At 41.1% G+C, this 22,969-nt stretch overlaps 1 protein-coding gene across 1 annotated transcript in view; it reads right to left on the bottom strand.

The window, feature by feature from the left end:
- Positions 1-1,676: 1,676 nt before the first annotated feature.
- STK4 (serine/threonine kinase 4) overlaps positions 1,677-22,969 on the bottom strand; it is an 81,335-nt gene continuing 60,042 nt past the window's right edge. The window contains exon 11 of the mRNA XM_015418028.1: positions 1,677-1,947. Coding sequence (XP_015273514.1) covers positions 1,789-1,947 — 159 coding nt within the window. The 3' untranslated portion in view covers positions 1,677-1,788. The remainder of the gene's footprint in view (positions 1,948-22,969) is intronic.

The following is a 22,969-nucleotide window of genomic DNA, read 5'->3' on the forward strand; positions in this document are numbered from 1 at the left end:
TGTAAGCCAAAGGTATTAATAGACGTGCCCTTAGAAAGGGAAAAGCCAGCAATTTAAACTATTGTTTAAAAAACAGACAGGGAATAGCTGCTATTAAAACTACAACTGAAAAAACAGAACATGTAGCTTCCTTTAGGACTAAGAGTCCTACAGCAGGAAGTACCTGGGCAGACCTCACCAATCTAGCATTTTTCAAATAGAGAAGTAATCTAGTAGGAGAAATCTGCTGTAGCAAGTGTCTAATAGAATACACCCTCACAAATAAATGCTTCTAGGCCTTAAGCAGCAGGAATGGTATTTGTATACCTGAAGGGATATCACTGAAAAAATTAGGGGACTGTCCACATTCCATGATGCACAATGAGATGCTACTGGAGGAGGAAAAAATCACAGTGTACTTGTGCCAGAGTCCTCTGTGTACACACAATAAACCCTTTTGGGATCTTGGTCCCGACATGCCAGTGATTTTCATAAAATTTGGTCATGGACGAGAGGGGGTGTTAAAGGTAAGAAATTCAGAGAGGCCATAATTAACACTAAGCACACAATTCAACCATAACTTTTAGTACTATTTCTACTCTAATGAATGTGAATTGTGGGAGGCTTGGTTCCTACACACTTCCCATTTAATTTCCCAACCAGGGTTCCTAGTGGACTCTGCCTAGAACAAATGTAATTGGTAAGAAATTCAGAAATCTACAATTTGAAGGTATTCCTTTGGGTCAACAGATATTTCTTTTAAATTTAACCAATAATCTTCAAAAGAAACTACAACTGCACTTTGAGTTAAATTAAACTAGCATTGCAAGCCACAAACAAATTAAGCTCAAAATAGCAAAGCTCATAAAAGTTAACAATTCCTTAAATATTTTAAGCCTCTTGTTATCTCAAGAGAGTTCCCAGTTTCCTGAGTTGCAAGCACTTTGACATTCTTCCGCTGCAGGCAGGAAGTGGGATTCATACTGTGTTCAGCCACTGATTGGTTTCACATTTTTTAGAAAACCAAGAAATTGCTTAAGGTATCAGCATTCACTCAAAGTATACACATAGAGGGGGAAAAAACAGATGATAATCTTGAACTATGATGCAGTAAGTATGGTAATATAAGGCATGGGGCTTTTATAGGCTTTTGGAAGGGATAAAAATTGGAAGTTTTATTTTCCTTTTCGAATTCTGTTCACAGTACCATTCAAACAGTAGTAGAGCACAGTTGAGAGCAGGGTTAGTTCATTATACAGTGTTCACTTTTGGTGGCCCTGAGAGAAGAAGTTAAATGATGCATCCCCCCACTTCAAGTTTAGGTGGATATACAAGTATGCAGAGTTTCCATTTTCACAGAACACCTCAAGTTAAACCATTTTACACACTTTGTAACCTTCAGAAAGAAACAAAGCATTTCAATGCATTTGTGCAGAATAATCTGAAAACTGCAGAGGAGGAGCCAACGAAAGTGAGACTGAAGCTGTGTTAATTAGTCCACTTCCAACTGTTCCTCAGAGTCATAAGACAAAAACGAGCTCTAAACAGTAACAAAGCTCGGCGGAAGCCACATGCAACCTCTTAAAAGACACATAAAACACTGAAACGCAGCATTACCTGTTCATGAGGATTCCATACTATGGCATTAAAAAAACATTCCTGAGTTTGAAAAGGTGCTACAGTAAAAAAGAGGGAAAGACGCTGGCCTTCTGCCTTGCTAACACATTTTAAACAGAAATCCATCTAGAGTTGTAAAAGCACAGTTTATTGTTAGGGGTGATGGAAATCTATTCTACTGGTGAGCATTCCTCAGAAGTTCTGTTGGCGTCTTTTCTTTGCTTCAATGGCCTCAAGAATTGGCTGCCGTTTCGATTGATATCTCTGTCGAACTTCTTCTATCTCCTGCTCCATCATTGGGTCAAGCGCACCAAGTCTCCTCTGAAGTTCTTCCACAGTCCAGTTCCTCAACTAAAAACAAAAACAAAAGACACACAGACATGACACAGATGGAATGAATGATGAACTAGAGTGGCGGCAAAGAGCTTAAGAACTGCTAGATCAGAAGAGTATGTGAACCATGCAGGAAAGTCTGCTCTACTTTTTCAGGCAGTTAAAATTAAATGCAGTGTTTGACTTTTAAGGGTTAAGACAAAAATCCTGGACCTCTGTTGGTCTCTAAAAGCTATGTACAGAGAAGGTTCTAACCTCACTAACAGAAACACACAATGTTAGTTCTTTAAAGAAGAAAAAAACAGGTTCTAGGAGCAGCACTGGAGATGGGGCAAGACTCCAGTTTGATGAGCGAGAATAAACTGGTGGGCAGGGTTAAATCCTCTCTTCCCTCCCCATGCAGCATCAATCTGAACTAGGGCCCCATGTACCACACTTGCACTTTTAAAGACAGAGAGCCTTAGTGTCCATCAGTATGACCCCACGAAAAAGAAAAATAACTTTTCAGACTTAAAGTGTAATTAGAAGTTCATAAACAAAAAGGAAGAAACAGTAACTTAGATCCAGCTAGCTAAGAAAGGTGTGAAATTATCAAGGTGCATTATAACAAGCATTACTCAAGTATTATAACAAGTTTATTAAAAACAGTCATAAGACCAGCAAAATAGACCAAAATACTACAACACAGAGTCTACAACATAGAATCCTTACAACCTTAATTACTAAAATACCAAACCGGTCAATTCCGTCATTAATGGGTCGAGTTACAATACATTCTGCGAATTATCAAAGTGAGATTTGCCACCCTGTCCTTCCCACGGAAGCCCGTGTGCTGCATCCCCTGCTTCTTGGGGAGCAAAGGGCTGCGTAGGAAAACTGCCTGCGGCAAAGACCACTTCCACAAAACCTGCTCTGTTTGCATTTGGTACTCTGGATATTTCTGTGTACTTTTTAAAAACAGTCTAGTGTAGTAGTTAAAGAGTTTCAGACTCAGATCTAGAGAAGTCTCAGGTTCAAATCCCTACTTTTACATGAAACTTGTTGGGTCATCTGGTTCAATTGCACTCACTCTCTCCTTACTATAGCCACCATCCCACACACGGCTTTTGTCCACACAGGCCACATTGTCCCGGGTATAGCCTTGTGGAAGTCCAAAGGGATCCTCTCTTTTCCCCCCAAGGGAAAAGCTGCTTGGATCCAGCCTATTAACTGGCTCTCAGGTAACACAGGAGAGGGTTATGATGTACTGCATCAATTCTCTATTTCATGTAGATCGAGTTCTAGAGGTATTTCCACACAGAGAAGAGGTCCCAGAGTTGTCAAATGTAATAGAGCCAGTATGACTTTGTTTTCAGAAAGTCATTACTTTTTTTGGCAAGGTATGATGTTATTTTTCTCATTAGCAACTGTCTTAAACTCATTAAAATGCACAGATTATTGTGCTACCAAGCACAAGGGAAATACAAAACATTTTAGCAAGACAACACAGATTTCTGCCTGTTGAATAAGGAAGACGTTCATCAGAAAAAGTGCTTTGCCCATCAGATGTATTATGCATGCACATTAATACAGCTTTACCTGACAGCTATTTAAGCTGATGTATTGTACCTGCTATGATTTTATGCTAATTGTATAACATCTGCTTTAGAGAGGATGATTGTTCAATACCCAATCCTCAGGAGATTAATATAATAAAATATAACGGAAAAGATGAATGTATTATTTCGGTCCAGCACATATAATTCTAGCTATTCAATTGTGTTAAGTATTCTAACTAATACTGTGTAACATCTTCATCCTCTGATGGTCCAGGACTCCAGCCAAGATTCAGAGTTTTCTCTTTTTGTTGAAGGGTTCTTTTGGAATTCTGCCTTGCAATTTTCAGTGACACCAGATCTGGGGCTTGGCCTCTCTTCTGATGACACAAGAGCCTCCTCTTTATCCTCTTTCATCCCCTTTCCCACCTTCCTTGCTTTGTAGTTTCTGGTGTACTGGTTGCAGGTACCACATGTGTAAGGAGACTACAGCCCTGGAATGGCAGGCCGGGTTAGGCCTGGCTTCTTTGAAACCTAGGAACCATTCAGAATAACACTGTTTTAAATTATTTATATCCCACCTTTGCTCCTGAGTTTAGCATTGCAGGAATACAGAAAGCTGAGCCCCTGCTAAAGGTTCCTTGATTTATTTCTTAAGTTAACAAAAGGGAATTGTGGGGGATAGAAGGCAAGCTTTTGAGCTGATAATTAATGCTCCCTGAGAGGTGATCAGATGAAGCCATCTCTGCCTCAAAAGCTTGTGCTGGAATAAATTTGGTAGTCTCCAAGGTGCCTATTTTGAAGTGTGAGTGAGGGATTGTAAGGCCACAAAATAATAATAATTGTGTGCAATCAAGTCACAGCTCACTCATAGTGACCCCAGGAGTATGGGAATTTCAAGTCACAGCTCACTCATAGTGACCCCAGGAGTATGGGAATTTCAAGGCAAGAGATGCGTTCCTCTGCAAAGCAACCTTGGCCTTCCATCCAAGTACTAACCACATGGCTTAGCTTCCAAGATCTGACGAGATAAGGCAAGTCATGGCTATTCAGGGCTGCCAAGGCCACAAAACACAAGGAGTCACATTCGCAAATTCTGCACAATCCCTCCTCCATCTCCCCCCTTGTTTCATAACAGTGGGGTGTTTTTTTGTGTGCGTGGGGGTCCCCAGCCCCACTATCAGCTCCAACAGATCTGTGACCGTGAAGTGATGGCTACACGGAATGTCATTTGCAGCAGCACATTAGAGAAGGAATTATTCCAAAGTGGCTTTTTGGATGCCATATGAAAACAGGCTCTTCAAACTACTTTTATGGAAGTATTACAGTACAGCAGAGATTTTTTAAAAGTGAAATAGAATTTCCCCATGAAGCTCCTCAGATCAAGAGAAATGACTCATAGCATTAAAATTTTCAAACCTATGTCACAGTCTTGAGAAATGCTGACTTCACAGCTGTATGAGGGAAAGCATCTATGCATATTTTAAGACTTTCTGTGAAAGCAAGCAGTCCTACACTACAACAAATCCACATACTATTATTCTATGTGAATAAACTATGTGACATTTGCAGCAAGATGTCAAATTCTGAGTTAGAGTGATGTAAAACTGCATTTTACACGTCAGCCAAAATACAGTGAATGAGAAGACAGAATCTCATTGAAAAATGTGAAACCTAACATAATCTAATAAATTCTCCACCAAGCATTAAATCCTGAAATGTGTACTCTGCTGCTTAAATGGAGACACAATGTCTATATGTTCAGAAACCAGAGTGAGGCTCTGGTGATATAACTGCTCAAGAAGCAGTTTTCAGATCAATTGTTTTGGAGCCTGCCCTTGAACTTCTCAGCATCTTTGGCTGCCAAAAACTCTACATTAAAAAGGGTCCAAAAATACACAGAAATCTGACATAAAGAGTCCAATATCCTCTTCCCGTATTGATTGGGGCACAGCTACTGATTAGGACAAAGGCAACACAAATGCAAAAACAGGCAAGGTGCAGGGATATAGGATCCTTCCTTCCTATGAGTATGTCTCCTTCACAGGGAGGAATCTTGACAAGGCATAACAGAGCCCTATCCCATTTGCTCAACACATGCAGGTGGGCACTGAGTGTGCCAGGCCATTACAGCAAATGGGAGATCTGTGTGTCTTTCCCATATCCAAGGACAGCTCTATGAGGTGTCCGGCAGCGGGAATAATCCTCCTTACTTCCTTACTTTCATGGGCCTCGTAAAAATTAGCACTTTGCTGCTTTCTAGACTCCTGCGCGATTCCTTCTTCTCACGAGAGTTTGGCCACCATTTCTGGATATCTGCCAGAACCAAAGGCAACCAAAATAATGGCCAAATGCCTGCCCGCACCAGCATACTCACGGCTCTTTCACTGAATGGACACAGGAAGTTGACAAGCATGTGGGAGGAGCCTCTTGTTCCTAACAGCAGTCCATAACTGTTTTTTGACATGTGCTTATCTGCCTGTGGTCCTGAAATGCTCAGGAGAAAGGCAGGATTATAAATATTTTAAATGCATAAATCAAATGTTCTATGAGGAGCTGGGACCCTTTTATTTTAGGTGTAAGAAAGGATCTTGGCCTTGGACGTTTGTTTTTCTTGATCTCTCTTTATGTACAAATGCACTTGACTGTTTTCTCAGGTTTCTGAATAAGTGAGCCCTTGAAAATCCTCTCCCCTTCCTTACCACTCTTACACTGATATGGCTTTTCCCACAGTTGTTATTGAGCTCATAAGAACTCCTTTCCAGCCATTTTTCTCTTCCATTCCTTTTAACAGCAAAACTTACTTACCCAATACTGAACTGCTTTTTTCAAAAATGATTTTGTTAATGTGTTTTTCTGAGAAAACGCAGCAGCTGGAGTGAAGCCAGGAGAACAAAAGAGAAGGCTTATAATACTGCATATCCACAGTTAACGCATCCTGCAACTTTTGAAGAATTAGGAAAGCACAAACAATAGCTAAGGACAAGCAGCCTCTATTTTACTGGGATCCATTTTTACCTTTACGAGAGATATAAGAGCACCCCCCCCTCCAGAAAATTAAGGGGGAAAAGGTTTTCTTCCACCCCCAAGTTTTCTTCAAATTTTTTTTTCAGTAGAAAAATTGGAAATTTGAGTGAGCACCAAAAACACTCCTCCGAATTATTTTCTCTTGGGAAGAGTGAATGCTTGTTAAGGTGAGATTCTACTCAGAATGTACGGTACAAAGACAGCATTAGATACTGTATTTATCCATAATATATATTATATTATATATAATACTAATTAGCCCTTTCAGCTCAATATCCAAATATACTGCTAGCCCTACTGTGTTTGAACAATAATGTATGTACAAAGACAGTGTCTTCTGCTTACTACAAAATTTGCATTTTCTGTTATCAACTTGATTCCCCCCTACCTCTCAGCAGCAAAAATTAAAATGCATATACTAAGGAAGCGTAGGGTGCAGCAGTTTACAGCTTTCATTCTCTCTAATACTGGTTTTATATGCAATTTTGCTCCCAGAAAACTATGGCATTTATTCTTTAAATGCCATAAAAGTGTCAAATTGTACAATTATATTTGCTAATTAAGACGTACAAATGCTGCAATTTATTTAATCCATTTGCACCCTGCCTTTCTCCCCAATGGGGACCCAAAGTGGCTTACATAGTTCTTCCCTCCTCCATTTTATTCTCACAACAGCCCTGTAAGGTAGGTTAGCCTGAGAGAGTGGGACTGACCCAACGTGACTAATGAGCTTCCATGGCGTGAGGGGGGATTCAGACCTGGGCTTCCCAGATACTAGTCTGCCATCCTTAACCACTACACCACTCTAGCTCTTCTAATGTGGTGTAACATTTTATGTAACTGGAGCAGAAAATAAGGTTAAGATTGGCGACGTAACTTTCTTTAAGGGACTGACCACACCTCTATTTTCAAGATTTCACCTTCAAGATTTCAGAAATTTTACACCTTCTTTTTCTCCAGAATATATGGGTGAAGCAATGCAGAATGACACAAACTCTGAACAATTCATGGGCACTATCCTAAACACTGCTTTAAGAACAAAAAAAGGGAGAGAGAAAATAATTGTGCAGGCATGCCCCTCACAAAAGAGTAAAGGAATACTTCTCAAAAGTCCTTGGTCAAAGAGACAAGTTGCGTGTCATGTCCTATTTTTTTTCTGCTCAGAAACATATGGCCAATTTTATGCCTTGGGAATTTGATGCAGACAGCCTGTTTCCCCAAGCTGACCTCTCATTTTCAGCACTTAAAATAGGTTTCATCTGTCACAATAAGGCTCTGGAGTAACATCGAGCTTTCCTGAATCTCAATGAAATTAAAACATTGTAGAGGAATACATAACAGATTTAAGCAGGCCCATTAGTCACAGTTCATATTCTCAAGGACACCTTGCTGAGTCACTGTTCAGCATCACAGCCCAGTTTTGACCTCCAAAGACCATTTTATGACAACTATATAGCTTTTTTGCCAAGATGGAATGGGATAGGTTTAAATTCATTACACTCACTGTAACACAAAGACAGGAAACCATGTCCCTGTCTCCCTATCCTTCCTTCCCTGTTTAAAAAATATATACAAAATACAAGTAATTCATCATTGAGGCTGGTGGATCTGTTCTGTAGAGATGCATCCACATGGGCCTGACCCCAAAGCTCCAGTCTGCAAATAGGAGAAGGGGGAGACTGCAGAGAGAAACCTTTGCTTCCTTGCTTTGGGCCAAGAATGAAACCTGATCTAGACTTTTCCCAGGCAAGCAAGAGAAGCTTGTCCATGTGGCACTGACTATCCCTGGCATCCCATCTTCTGCTCTTTTGCATGTGCACATGCCCTGCTAGGGATACGTGGCATGAGGGAGATGCGGCATCAGCGGTGTGTGCACAGAAGGCCCAGCTTCAGCACGGTGATTCCAAGTTCTTGCCTTCCGGCTGTCCTGTTTAAAGGGGGTCCAAGAGTGCCTTCACCTTTAGTCTGGTTTATTTAGTAATGAAAATATTTATACCCCCCCTTTTCCCTTTTTGCAAGGGCCATAGTGGCTCAGAGGTTAAGATGCTGAGCTGCCGACCGGAAGGTTGGTAGCTCTGCAGTTCGAGACCTGGATGCCGCGTGACGGAGTGAGCTCCCATCTCTGGTCCCAGCTCCTGCCAACCTAGCAGTTTGGAACCAAGAAATTGCAAGTAGGTAAATAAGTACCACTCCAGTGGGAAGGTAACAGCATTCCATGCACCCTGGGGTTTAGTCATGCCGGCCACATGACCACGGAAACATCTTTGGACAGCGCTGCCTCTTTGGTTTGGAAATAGAGATGAGCACCGTCCCCTAGAGTCGGATTCGACTGGCTTTCAAGCAAGGGAAACCTTTACCTTTTTTACTTTTCCCTTTTTGCCCAATGCTAGTTACAGGTCCAGAAATATGTAGTTACAGGTCCAGAAATTAAAAACACCCCAAAGTAAATAAATAAATAAATAAAAATAAATAATAAATAATTTATTATCTTGATTGGATTATTTTAAGATTCTACTGAATTTATTGTTGTGAGCCGCCCTGAGCCCACTTGTGGGAAGGGTTGGATAGAAATCGAAATGATAATAAAAACTATCAGCAAGTCTCTAGTAAACAAACAGAAAATGGGTGGGATTATGGGGGCATGGGGGCAGGGAAGATCACTATGTGTATTAAGAGCTGTCAAGTCACTTTCAATTTATGGTGACCCTACGAATTAATGACCTCCAAAACATCCTATTGTTAACAGCCTTGCTCAGGTCTTGGAAACTGAGGGCCTTCATGGCTTTCTGGATGGTGTCAGTCCATCTCATGTTTCCTGCTGCCCTCACCTTTTCCTAGCATTATTGTCTTTTCCAGTGACTCTTCTCATATTGTGATCAAAGTATGATAGCTTTGGTTTAGTCATTTTAGCTTCTAGGGAGAGTTTGGGCTTCATTTGATCTAGAATCCAATTATTTGTCTTTTTGGCAGCCCATGGTATCCAATGCCACGTTTCAAATCAATCAGCTTTCTTCCTTTCAGTTTCTCCATTATCCAACTTTCATACCATACAAAGTACTGCAGAATACTATAATATGAATTAACTTGATCGCCAGCAACATGTCCTTTAGGATCTTTCCCAGCTCCTTCATGGCTGCCCCTCACAGTCTCAATATTTCAAATTGCTAACGCTCCTTCTACCAATTTTTACTCCATCTCCATCTAAATCTAATACAACTTTCTTCATGTTATGTTCTGCATACAGATCACAGAGACAATACATCCTTGTCTAAGACCTTTGCCAATTGGAAACTATTCTGCTTCTCCATATTCTGTCCTAACAGTAGCCTGTTGTCCAGAGTATAGGTGGCACATCAAAACAATCTGATGTTGGGGCACACCCATTTCTTTTAAAACCATACTTTTCATGATCCACACAGTCAAAAGCCTTGCTGTAATCTATGAAACAAAACCTGATTTTCTTCTAAAATTTTCTCATATGCTCCAGTAACGGATGTAAATTTGCAGTATGATCTCTACTGCTTCTTCCTTTTCTGAATCCAACTTGAACATCTGGCATTTCTCGTGCCATATATGATAACAGCCTTTGTTGTGAGACTTTGAACATCATTTTACTCGCTGGAGAAATTAATGCAAGGTTTAATACTTACCATGATCTTTGATGTCTTGTTTTGTTTTCCATATGTGTTGGCATATTCTTGTTAAGATTTTGATGGATTCCATTTCTGTAACTTGAAACAGCTCAACTGATATCCCATCTGCTCCCGGTGATTAGTTTCTCTCAATCGCCTTCAGCACAGATTTCGCTTTTCTTTCTAAAATTGCAGGTTCTTCTTCAAAAGATTCTTCTTTGAAGGAATCTGTGATCCTTTCATATCTTCTGTATAGTTCTTCCATGCATTGTTCCCGTCTTTTTAAAAAAAATCCTGTTCAGATAATGCATTTCCATGTTGATCCTTCAGCATGCCTAGCCAAGCTTTAAATTATTCCTTGATTTCCTAGATCTTGTGGAACAGGTATAATGTTCTTCCTTTTTGCCGTTCTATTTCTTTACACTGGTTATTGTTATAGTTCTTTGTCTCTACGTGCCAGTTGCTGGCATGCTGCATTTAGTCTTATGATTATATTTCTGCCACCTTTTACTTTTGATTGTCTATCTTTAGCAATATTAAAGCGTTTCATCAGTCATTCACTGAGGCTTTTTACTTCTTTTGGATACAGGAACAGTCTTTGCACATTCTTCCTTGATAAGAACATAAGAGAAGCCAATGTTGGATCAAGCCAATGGTCCATCCGGTCCAACACTCTGTCACACTGTGGCCAAAAATACCAGGTTCCATCAGGAGGTCCATCAGTGGGGCCAGGACACTAGAAGCCCCCCCCCTGTTTGCCCCCCCCCCCAAGCACCAAGAATACAGAGCAACACTTGCTCCAGAGTTCCTATTTATATATTGTGGCTAATAATGGTCTTCTGCTCCATATGTTTATCTAATTCCCTCTTGAAGATGTCCATGCTCCTGTGGCAGTGAATTCCATGCGTTAATCTCTGGTTTTAGTCCACAGTTCTTCTGGTTCATGTTCACTTGAACTTAGTAATGCAAATCTGTTCTTTATATGGTCTTTAAACTTTTCAGGAATGTTGTTTCAATTATATTTGGCACTATGAATGTTTCAATGTACCTAGTCCTGTTTTAGCAGAGAGAACAGAGCTTCTTTGTCTTCTGCTTCCAATTATGTAACCTAGTTGATTTCTTTACTGGCCATCCAGTGATGTCCATGTGTATTTGGTTGACTGAATCATATGTCTGCAATAATTCTGAGGTTACCTTGATTCATATTTCTTACATACCATGCTCCTATTATATGTATCAAACCAGCTTATACGTTGTCAAACAATAGGGATGTTTACTAGCCTCTACCAAAATAGGCTGAATAACACCCCTCCCTTTCAGATATGTCACTGCCCCTTCTGACAACTAATTTTACAACCCCAGATAATATCCTAATAAAATCTCTGTTAAATCTCTGTTCTATAGAGAATTCCATGAGGTGTGACGAAAAACTCTAGAACTCCTTGTTAGTGTACACCATACTACACTATTGGTAATCCTCTAAAATCAGACACAGCTGACCAACCAGATGCTCAATAAATCGCTGGTGCTTTTGGGGGTGGGGTGTTATCTGTTCAGAGATGCATTGACAGGGGTGAAGGGAAAGAAGAAAGATGAAAAATGTGAAGCACAGCAACAAGTTGTGCAGACTTGGCAACCATGATTGCCATCTCAGGATAACACGTAGCTTCTGAATCTTGATAGCATGCAATTAGTCCATATATGGCTTTAGAAAGGCCGGTTATAAATAAGAATTACTTGCTATGCACCATTTATTCCCTGGTCTCACCATGTCCCCTGGGCCAGAGAGCTGGGTAGAAATGTTATCATTGCATCCCCCACCCATCTTTTTGCTTTCTGGTCAAACAGCAGAAATCCCTTTTCCTTCTGACTGGGGATTTTTTTTTTGCGGGGGGGAGAATAGAAAGAAAGTTGAATTTAGTGTCTGACATCACACTTTGTGTGTGTGTGTGTGTGTATGATGTTCACATGGGCTCCTATGCTTTGTATTTTATTCATGTGTTGTTTTAGCCTAATGTAATCTGCCTTGGAGATTATTTGACGGAAAGATAGGATATAAATTTTTTAATTATTATGCATAAATTCTGAGTTTAGCAACTCTGACAGTCCTGATAGTGTTAAGAGAAGAAATGACAAGACCACTTCTCTTGCTGTGAGGAATCCATGTGTATCTTTCTTTCCAGGTCACAAGACACTTTCCTATTTATTTTTTAAAAATTAAGTTTTATTGAGAAAATAATAGAAAGAAGAAAAAAGAAAAAAATATGTACACTTTCTTATTATTGACATCCCACTATTGTTGCTGGAAAGTAAAAATATACAACCCAGATCCCTATCACTGAGTGGGGACTGCATTATAAGCAACTACTGTACAGTGCCTGTGATGTCAATGGTGTTCATCATAGTTCTCCACCAACACAAACCGTTATTTTCTTTGCTAAATGGGTAATTTCTTCCCAAGAGCTATAAATCTGGAAATGATAACATAGCACCTGGAGCACCAACCAATGACACAAAAGCAACTACTGCTAGAAGAAAAAAATCACCCCAAGTGAAGACACTCGCAAAATCCCGGCAACTGCCTTGCCCCAAAAAACAAAAGGAGAGAATCTTTCACTCAAGATGAATACCAACCCCACCCCCCATGTATATTCACTCAAGATGAATACCAACTCCCCCTATGTATATGCATAGACAAGAAATGTACAAGGCTGGATGAAATATCACTGGCAGAACAAAGTAATTGAACAACAAATATAGAAGACATTGTACAGTACGAGTTTCATGCACATACACACAAATTCAAGCATGGGGAAGAGCCACAGTTCAGTGGTAGAGTATTTACAAAGCAAACAGGAGGCCCCAGGTTCAATCCAGAGCCTTCCCCATCTCAGGTAGGTGATGCTGGGAAAGACCTCTACCTAGCTAGGACCCTGGAGAGCAACTGAAGGAGTTAATAGTGGTCTGACTCAGCTTTGTATGTTTAAACCCATTTTTAATCACTTATTCCCAGACTCCTATAAATTAATGGTATACTTCACATCGTTTGAGCCTGTTCCATCTGGATGACTAATTGTCCTTCAGCCAGTCTAAAATGATTAATACTGGAGTGCTTTATCTCTAAACAGAATGAGAATACCTTCTGATTCCTTGCAAAATTGGATAGAGGGCTTCTCATCTAATTTAGAACCTTTGTGCCTAATGCCCACTGATTAAGAAATCAGATTTTCAGATGCAGACATTATTCATTTTTGAAATGTATTTCAAAGCAAATGTCAGCTTGCAGCACACAAAATAAGCTACATGATTCAAGTCCAGTACAAGAGATATATTTACGGCACAGCAAGAAGACATACCCCACATTAGCTGAAAAGGTCACTACAAATTCAAAGCAACTAAGGGCCCTTTAATGAAGACAGCAAATTCCCCAAGACGGAAACAGTGACAAAATAAAGCGCGAGTATGTTGTTGCAAATTATATGGGTACATTGTGTGTGTGGGGCCTTTGTCGAGAAAATCTGTACGCTGCCTTTCCAGACCTAATTAAGGCTCCTTACACCCCCCCTCCCAAAGACAATAAAAACAAGTCATGCCAATATAAACAAATCAGTAACAGAAAGTCAATACAACAAAAACCAACAGGACAGTTTAAAATGATATTGATATAATTGCATTCAAACTGGGAGCTGACCATTAATGCCTGAGCAAAGAAAAGTGCTTTGGCTAGGCACCTAAAGGAAAGTAAGGTATGTGTCAGGTGAGCCATCATGAGCAAAGGCATTCCAAGGTGAGGCAACCACCACTGAAAAACCCTTGCCTCTGGCTGCCACCACTGCTCCCTCTAGGCTGAGTTAGTGTGAGCCAGCTCACAGTGTTTTAGCCTCTGGCACACACATTTTTGTCTTCACTCTGGAAGGAGGGCTCCAGAGCAAACTAATTTATGCAGTAGCCAAATCACTCGCTCACAACTTTAATGCCAGTAGCTCACAAAGTGGAATTTTTGCTCACAAGGCTCCACAGCTTAGAGGAAGCATTGGCTGCCACCCACTTTACCTCTCCAGTGGGGTCACAGGCAACGGCACTTAAGAAGAGGACCTTAGCTGGCATGCTGGACAATGTGGGAGGAGGCACATATAAAATACAGGCATTGCCACTTCAAATAGAGGGCTTAGAAAGCAGCAACCCCACACAAGAGTTTTAAAGCAGTCCTGGATGACTATCACGAAAGACTGAAGAGGTACGGGTGTGTGTGTGTGAAAAATAAGTTTGCATTTGACAAAACTATTGCATTTCTTTTAATTTACCCTCTAATTTCTATTGTGTTCCTCCGCCCCTCAGCCTGCAAAAATCTGGTTTACAGCCAGAGCTCCAAAATTTCTAGAAATTTCACATCTGCATTCAGGATTGATGTGGGATAAGAGGCTACATTTGGAGGTGGCAATCTGCAGGAAAATCATGCCCCATTCTTGTGTAAGCACAGCTAGAGATACCTGTATATAGTTATACACAAACATAACAAGTCATGCCAATATAAACAAATCAGTAAAAGAAAGTCAATACAACAAAAACCAACAGGACAGTTTAAAATGATATTGATATAATTGTATTCAAACTGGGAGCTGACCATTAATGCCTGAGCAAAGAAAAGTGCTTTGGCTAGGCACCTAAAGGAAAGTAAGGTATGTGTCAGGTGAGCCATCATGAGCAAAGGCATTCCAAGGTGAGGCAACCACCACTGAAAAACCCTTGCCTCTGGCTGCCACCACTGCTCCCTCTAGGCTGAGTTAGTGTGAGCCAGCTCACAGTGTTTTAGCCTCTGGCACACACATTTTTGTCTTCACTCTGGAAGGAGGGCTCCAGAGCAAACTAATTTATGCAGTAGCCAAATCACTCGCTCACAACTTTAATGCCAGTAGCTCACAAAGTGGAATTTTTGCTCACAAGGCTCCACAGCTTAGAGGAAGCATTGGCTGCCACCCACTTTACCTCTCCAGTGGGGTCACAGGCAACGGCACTTAAGAAGAGGACCTTAGCTGGCATGCTGGACAATGTGGGAGGAGGCACATATAAAATACAGGCATTGCCACTTCAAATAGAGGGCTTAGAAAGCAGCAACCCCACACAAGAGTTTTAAAGCAGTCCTGGATGACTATCACGGAAGACTGAAGAGGTACGGGGTGTGTGTGTGTGTGAAAAATAAGTTTGCATTTGACAAAACTATTGCATTTCTTTTAATTTACCCTCTAATTTCTATTGTGTTCCTCCACCCCTCAGCCTGCAAAAATCTGGTTTACAGCCAGAGCTCCAAAATTTCTAGAAATTTCACATCTGTATTCAGGATTGATGTGGGATAAGAGGCTACATTTGGAGGTGGCAATCTGCAGGAAAATCATGCCCCATTCTTGTGTAAGCACAGCTAGAGATACCTGTATATAGTTATACACAAACATATAATATAAAATCTAAACTGCTTGAATCTCCCTTTCAAAGGGAATGAGTGTTCTGAGGTGGGATATGGGTTAGGAACAAAGTAACAGCTAAAGTATATCCCCGGGGAATCAAAGCTGACAATAGTAGAAAGATACAACTGTTAACCGGGAACATTTTCTTGCTATTATGAAATATACTTCCTTTCTCAAAGCCTGACTGCGCTCATTGGCAACAACCTTTTAATACTTGTTTACCCATTTACATTCTATAAGGGAAATTGCAAGATGGGCTTGATTCATGTCAGTGGAAAAACTGATAATTTGCTTACATCACAGAAGACGCAAAGATATGGGCTGGCAAGCAGCCTTTAGAATTTACTGCAACTATCCTTTTTTTTTTTGTCGAACGTCAGAGGCACAGCATCTCTGATATCTCTACAATTACAGCTAGTTATATATTATACCCCACAACCAGGAATTGCAGGGATAACTAGCCTACCTTTCTTTCTTCGAGTGGCACATGTAAGGAAACAACCATCACTCTGAGAGAGCTCAGAGGATTCATTTACTGAAGAAATTGAAGCCCCTCATAAAAGAAAGCTGCTTAAATCAAAACAGATCTACTGAGAATCCTAGCATAAATATTTTAAGCAGCCACGTTTACACTGATCTCTCTTACAGGTTTTTTTTTTTGGGGGGGGGGCTGTGAGAATGGGAGGAAGGTGGGATTGGGAGCATAAGCAGCACCAGAAAGAAATGTAAAAGCAGTGACTGGAAGAAAGGAAGTAGGCAGAGAACACAAGCTTGAGCACATTAGTGTCCTAAATACTGAAGAAAATGATGGAAGGGGATTGGGAGGACCCCTACTCAAACAGTAGTTCAGTCATGTTATCAGTGCCTCATCCCTCATATGCATAGACAAGAAATGTACAAGACTGGATGAAATATCACTGGCAGAACTTAAGTATGAGACCACATGAGCATTTTTGGACATGGCCAAACCTCTTTTTATACATCACTGAGACACCCTGTGTCTGTAGAAGAGCACACAGGCTTCATGTACTCCAGTCCAGGTCTTCTCCAATGCTTCTTATATGAAGGGCATATGCAGAGGTGTACACCCTTTCTGCATTAAAGGTAACTGGGAAACAGAGCAGCATCATGCCCAACACACAACTGGGACTGATGCAGCAAGCATACTATGGGCAAGAAGTTAACACTACAGGACAATTTGTTCCAAGTCTCTGCCCAGATCAGAATGAATACTAGAATGACAGCACTACTGTGGTGGAATTAGGGCTGGACTGAATCTCAGTCCTCTGCTAAAACTCTGCAAAACCTCTGGTACACCTATAATACTTTAATATCTAAAGTAATTAGCCTATATAGTTGAATGGCATCTCCCGTTCTGCTCCCAGGAAACTTCATGCCACTGGTATGTGCTGCGTGCAGCCTTCACTGGACACGACTTTGCCTCACGTGACTCTTGCCTACTGGGAATGTTTATACTTTACAGCTGTCAGAAGTCACTATCAAATTCTAAATAGATAAGAGTATCAGAAACTAACTTCCTTGATTCTGTGAGTCACCCTGGCTTAACCCAGCTTTCCTTGACTTTCCTGACCCCAGAGATAGAAAGAAAGGGCTGACTTTGTTGTATACGTCAGATGTATGTCAAATGCTCATCACAGACTTGATTGACAGTCACGCTAGCTTCAATGGGTGAAATAGGGTACTTAATGTCTGATTTTAGTCTTGTTCCTGGTAGTTCTGATCACCCACCCTCAGTTATGGGTCTTGGCAGAATAACCAAGGATATCCTTTACAAATGCACTATTTAAGTATTTGGGTTGTGTTGAATATTGAAATGCTACAAAAATGTTTTCTGACTTAAGAATATGTAATGGAATAAACTGAGTCTTGATTTAGAACAACTGTCTCTCTCTTGATGCAACTGGGAAGCCAGCTTCTCTCCCTCCCAAAACTAAACACAGTGGGAATGAGGGTGCGAGCAAAGGTTCCTGCACCCCTCATTTAACCATCAAAGCAGGCCTCTGTGGTCTCTGCCCAACTTCACAGGAGAAGTTATTACTTGAGATTTTGATGGGGTTGCAACATACATCATGCATGTATCTAGGTAACTACAGAGCTGAATGAAAGAACCAGGCAAGTCGACATGACCAGAGGCTCCTGCATGCAGTAGGTCCAAGGTTCAACCCCTGGCATCTCCAGTTAAAAGCACCAGGCAGCAGGTAATGTGAAAGGTCATGGCCTGAGACCCTGGAGAGCCACTGCCAGTCTGAATAGACAATACTGACCTGATGGACTGATGGACTGATTCAGTATAAGGTGGCTTCAAGATGTAAATACAAGTTTATGAACAATTTCTATACTCAAAGTCTTTCAACAAAGGAAAAAAGGAATCCAGATTTTTCCAGTTAGAATCAACAACAGCTGCTTGCCTTCAGCTTCACATCTTCAGCAAGCAAAATGTTGGAGCACTATCCAAGAAATTAACTTCACAGTATGTCCAAGTTTTCCATATACAGCAATCAATAGGGATCAAACAGCAAGAAGTGGTCACATCTGACCCCCAAAGTAGCTATATTTCAGTAGCTGGCAAGAAAATTCCTATAAATAGTTTGCTAAGTGCTTGGATATCCCCTTGGGATGGAAGGTATTCTGTGTACAAGATTACAAGCACCACCTCTACTTCAATAACCTTGGCTCCAAGAGACTTCTGAAATCAATGCATTTAAGTTCTCTTTACATTTCCTCTTGCTAGCCTGGCAGAGGATAGGAAGACTACCACCCATCCTTCTCACCCCTTTCTTTGGCCTCTCTCTTTCACAGCCAATCCTGCCTTGATCTAGTCCTTCACATTCTCCTGACTCCATCCAGTTCCCAACTTTCCTTCTTTCCATACTGCAGCTTCCAACACCATCCATAAGGAAAAGCCCTGAAGATAGCACTGACTCCTAGCTTTCCATATGGAAGTTGGGCTTAGTAGCTATCTTACAAAGAAAATAGGCCCCAAACATTTCTCATTCTAGATCCATGCTTTCTAGACTACGTTCTCTAGAGAAGCTTATCTTAAGGGACCTTGAGGAGATTAACAATGATGGACAAATCCCCAAAACATATCTTATCCCTCTGTATTACATAACCTCACTGCAACGAAAATTGGCAGGTAGGTTCTCTATGATAACAGCTAAACCAGTACTCAGGATAAACTGAGGCATTATACAGAACATGCCCTGGAAACAAGATCTGTTGGCCAGGGTGGAGGTTATCAGAGTGAGAAACTTGCAAACAATTGTTCTAGACTGATCTGTTGCCCAGCTTATGAAGTCTTTTGAATTCCAATCTCTGGAGCAATAATTAATTACATTGACCACCAACCTTATCAAGCCATCTCAAAATCAGGAAGAAGCAGAGGGAGGAGGAGATTGGATTTATCCCCTACCCTTCACTACCCAAAGGAGTCTCAGAGCAGCTTATAAACTCCTTTCCCTTCCCCTCCCCATAACCGACACCCTGTGAGGTAGGTGGGGCTGAGAGAGCTCTGACAGAAACTGCTCTTTTTCAAGGACAGCTGTGCCAGAACTATGGCTTGCCCAAGGTCATCCAGCCAGTGGAAGTGGAGGAGTGGGGAATCAAACCCGGTTCTCCCAGATTAGAGTTTGCGCACTTAACCACTACACCAAACCACTACACATACCAGCCACTACCACAGCTTAGAGATTTTATATATTCCAAAGATACAGAGAAATTTTACAGGGCTGGAGGGAGAGAACTGCAAAGGTATGAACTGCTGACAGTGTTGGAATTCCTGTAAGTCTACAGTACAGATATTAATCTTTCAGAAGATTTGAAAAATAGAAATCTTAGCACAAGCTTCTGCTTTTAACGCAACTTAATTATTTAGGCAGATTGCTAGCTTAAGAGACATTGTGGGCTGCAGCATGCAAAGGAATTCATAACAGTGCATGTGTTATACTTTTTTTTTTAAGATGTTTAAGGAGGAAGAGAGAAACCACTCTGCTCCAGTTTCAAGACTGAACAGAAACTTGAGGGATTTTTGCACATCATGAATCAGGTTGAACACGGAGGTTCATGGGAGAGAGGGCAAGCTAAAGATATGTGAAGGTTTAGTTGATATGGCTGGTTGGGAGCAAGTGGCAGTTTTCTTTAGAAGATAAAAAATGTTCCACCAAACATGGCATATGCATAGTGCCCTTTTGCTACCAAAATAAGGATGAGATTGAATGTGCCTTGCATATGTGCACATGCATGTAGGGGAGGAGAGATACTCATGGAAATAATTTACTATGCAGTACTTCAGGAGATCCATTTCCTATATGGGGGGGGCAGTGTGTACATAAAGCATAAAAACTGTACAAGCTGTCTGTTTCACACACATCCTCCCCAAGAAGAGTGTCACCTCAGATAAAAGGCCATGTTCAGACTTAGATGTACAAGGATTTAAGGACAGGAGTTGGGTCCCAGGATTTTCAGTCTCATTCTTCCCTGCTCTCCCATCCCCAAAGTTTCAGAATTGTATGTAAGCTTCACCACGAGAGTTAAAATGAACAGAGAACTAATTTTCAGAACCCAGCTTTTAACGTGGATTGGTGGTCATAAGAAATGCCAGGAGCAGGCAGAAGGAGTCAATGAAAACATACATGTGGGCAAAACTATATGCTGACTCCATCAACCCTGTTTTCAGTAGCAAGTCTCTTCGGCCCCATTCAATGTTACCCTGCCTGTGCACTCCAAAATCGGGGAGGCTGTGAAGACGTCTAGATTTTATACTGGCCTCTAAACAAAACCATAATAGCAATTAATATGGTTTGGCAGTTTCCATGAAACAGCTTGTTAACTATTGCTTAATTTTGTTTCTAATTCTAGAATTTTCCCAAGAGGCCTTGTAAATAAGCATCACTGCACATTTGAAACATAATAAGTGAAAGGGTAGATTTGGCAGCATCTTCTAGATTATAAATTATATAGGGTTGGATCCAGCGCAGCATTTCCACAAGTGCAAGGACTTCCACTTGTGAAGTGCAACTTGCTCAACTTCCCCCTCCTAAAGCAACCTGCAATCTCCCCCAATTGTGCACCTGGGGGAGAGAGGACACTCCCCAGAGCAGGATTTGGAGTGGCATGCCACAGAAGGGGGAGGAAAGAAAGTTGTCCTCCATGGGTTGGATCCAGACTAAATTTTCTCCCAGTGGAAGGCACTTCCATCAGTGGAACGAACTTGCCTTCCTCCCCCCTCCCCCTGCAACCTATTAATCTCCTCAAAACGCTGTACCCGGGCATCAAGAGACCCTCAAGAATGGTATAAGGGGCAAAATGGGGCTCTGCAGCAGGAAGAGGGAATTGAAATTACCTCACTCCTACTGTTATCGGAATATATAGTCTGAACCTAACCTGATGAGCAGAAGTCCTTTCACCCACACCCAGAATCTATAATGTTTTGAAAACATTTTTTAGAAAAGTGAGTGACTTGCAAGTTTACCTTCCAAAAAAGCTCCTTAAAAGTCCCTTGTCTAATTCTTAGGTGTCCAACTGTGTCAAAAACTGGCTATGTCAGATCCAGGTCTGCACTCCTGTCCTGGAATACCAGGGGTGTGACGCAGAGGAAGGCAATGGCAAACCACCTCTGAAACGTCTCTTGTCTTTAAAAAAAAGTCTAGCTTGCCACCTAGTGGTGCATAATGCTAAAAGAGCTAGAACTTCTGAATGCCAGACAATCTTAGGATCTCCTGGCTATACTACACACACTTCCAGACCCAGACAATGACAATGATAACAACGACAACTCCTACCCGGCTTTCCTGGTTTCCTAGCACACTGAGAACAAACACATGGAAAGCATAAAGGGAGTTTTACTGTTGGTCAGATAAAGTGCAAAAATGTATGAAGAAGTTTCAGAAACAGATTTCCCCCCAGCATTCCCCATGCCCCAGAAGCCTGCTACTTGTTCTGAAAATGCGATCTGAGTGTCACCGGACCCCCAAGAACAAAATACAAAAGAGATTTGGGGGAGAGGCATGCGACGGGTACAGATCTAACTCTCCTGGTTTTCACTTCACTTGTGGCACACTTGTCAAAGACACTGACCATCAATGCTCTAACTACCAACAGTTCATTCAATATTTTATTTTACAAAGTTTATACCCCACCTTTCTGCCTTCATAGGGGCCACCAAGGTGGCTAACAAATTAAACATACCTAATAAAACTACATCTTAACCATTAAAACAAAAACATCATTAAAGTAACTAAAACCACAGCTAAAAAGAATGCAAAAACAAAAATAACAAAACATATTACGGTAAATATAAAGGTTTCCCTTGCTTGAAAGCTAGTCAAACCAACTCTAGGGGGCAGTGCTCATCTCTGTTTCCAAGCCGAAGAGCCAGCGCTGTCCGAAGATGTTTCCGTGGTCATATGGCTGGCATGACTAAATGCTGAGGCGCATGGAATGCTATTACCTTCCCACCAAAGTGGTACCTATTTATCTACTTGCAATTTCTTGCTTTCGAACTGCTAGGTTGGCAGGACCTGGGGCCAGAGATGGGAGCTCACTCTATCATGCGGCACACTCGAGTCTCGAACTGCCAAACTACAGACCTTCCAGTCTGCAGCTCAGCGTCTTAAGCTCTGAGCCTTTTTTCTATTAGTAGCCAGTGACATACTTTTTCAACCTTTGATTCAAACCTACGCTGAAATGCTCTTATACTATACACCTCCACTACAAAGGAGACAAATTACTCTCTGTTTCCACATACATACTTGTTTACCATCACATCCCTCATCTCCAGGCAAAGCTCAGATGCTGATCAAGCAGCAGTTCTGAGTCACGGAAACCGCAGGATGAGACAGCAACGGAGAGCACTGTGGATAAGTACTTAGCAGGTGTGGGATTCTGCTTGATATCTGCTGGGCTCAGAGAAAAGACGGCAGAATAAAATGAGATTCAAGTAGATTAAAAAAAATTATGGGTTTATTATCTCCTCAGTAATTTGATATTTTTGCTCGTTGCATTTCACGTTTTGTTTTTCCTTCCTGCAGAGATTGTGTTATTGGACTTGCAATAGACTTCTGCAAGTCTATCACAACATAAGAATTGTAGTACCTGGATTAAAGAGATTTGTATATTCACCATATGGTTTAGAGAACTCCATCTACATGATTATGCAAATCAGACACCCACACTGAGAGCGGAGGCAGGAGAAACAAAGTGGAGAAAACTTCGATATGAGAATCCCTGACTACCTCCGATGAACTGAAAAATTCAACTACACTTAAATCCATAAGAAGGAGAGTACTTTAATGTTTTCCCCCCACAATGTTTGTCAGTAATGAGAAGAGATAAACATGTGAAATGTGAAACTGCCTCTAAATTC

The sequence above is a fragment of the Gekko japonicus genome, unplaced genomic scaffold (genome assembly GCF_001447785.1).
Source record: "Gekko japonicus isolate JY-2015 unplaced genomic scaffold, Gekko_japonicus_V1.1 scaffold1270, whole genome shotgun sequence".
Lineage (NCBI taxonomy): Eukaryota > Metazoa > Chordata > Lepidosauria > Squamata > Gekkonidae > Gekko > Gekko japonicus.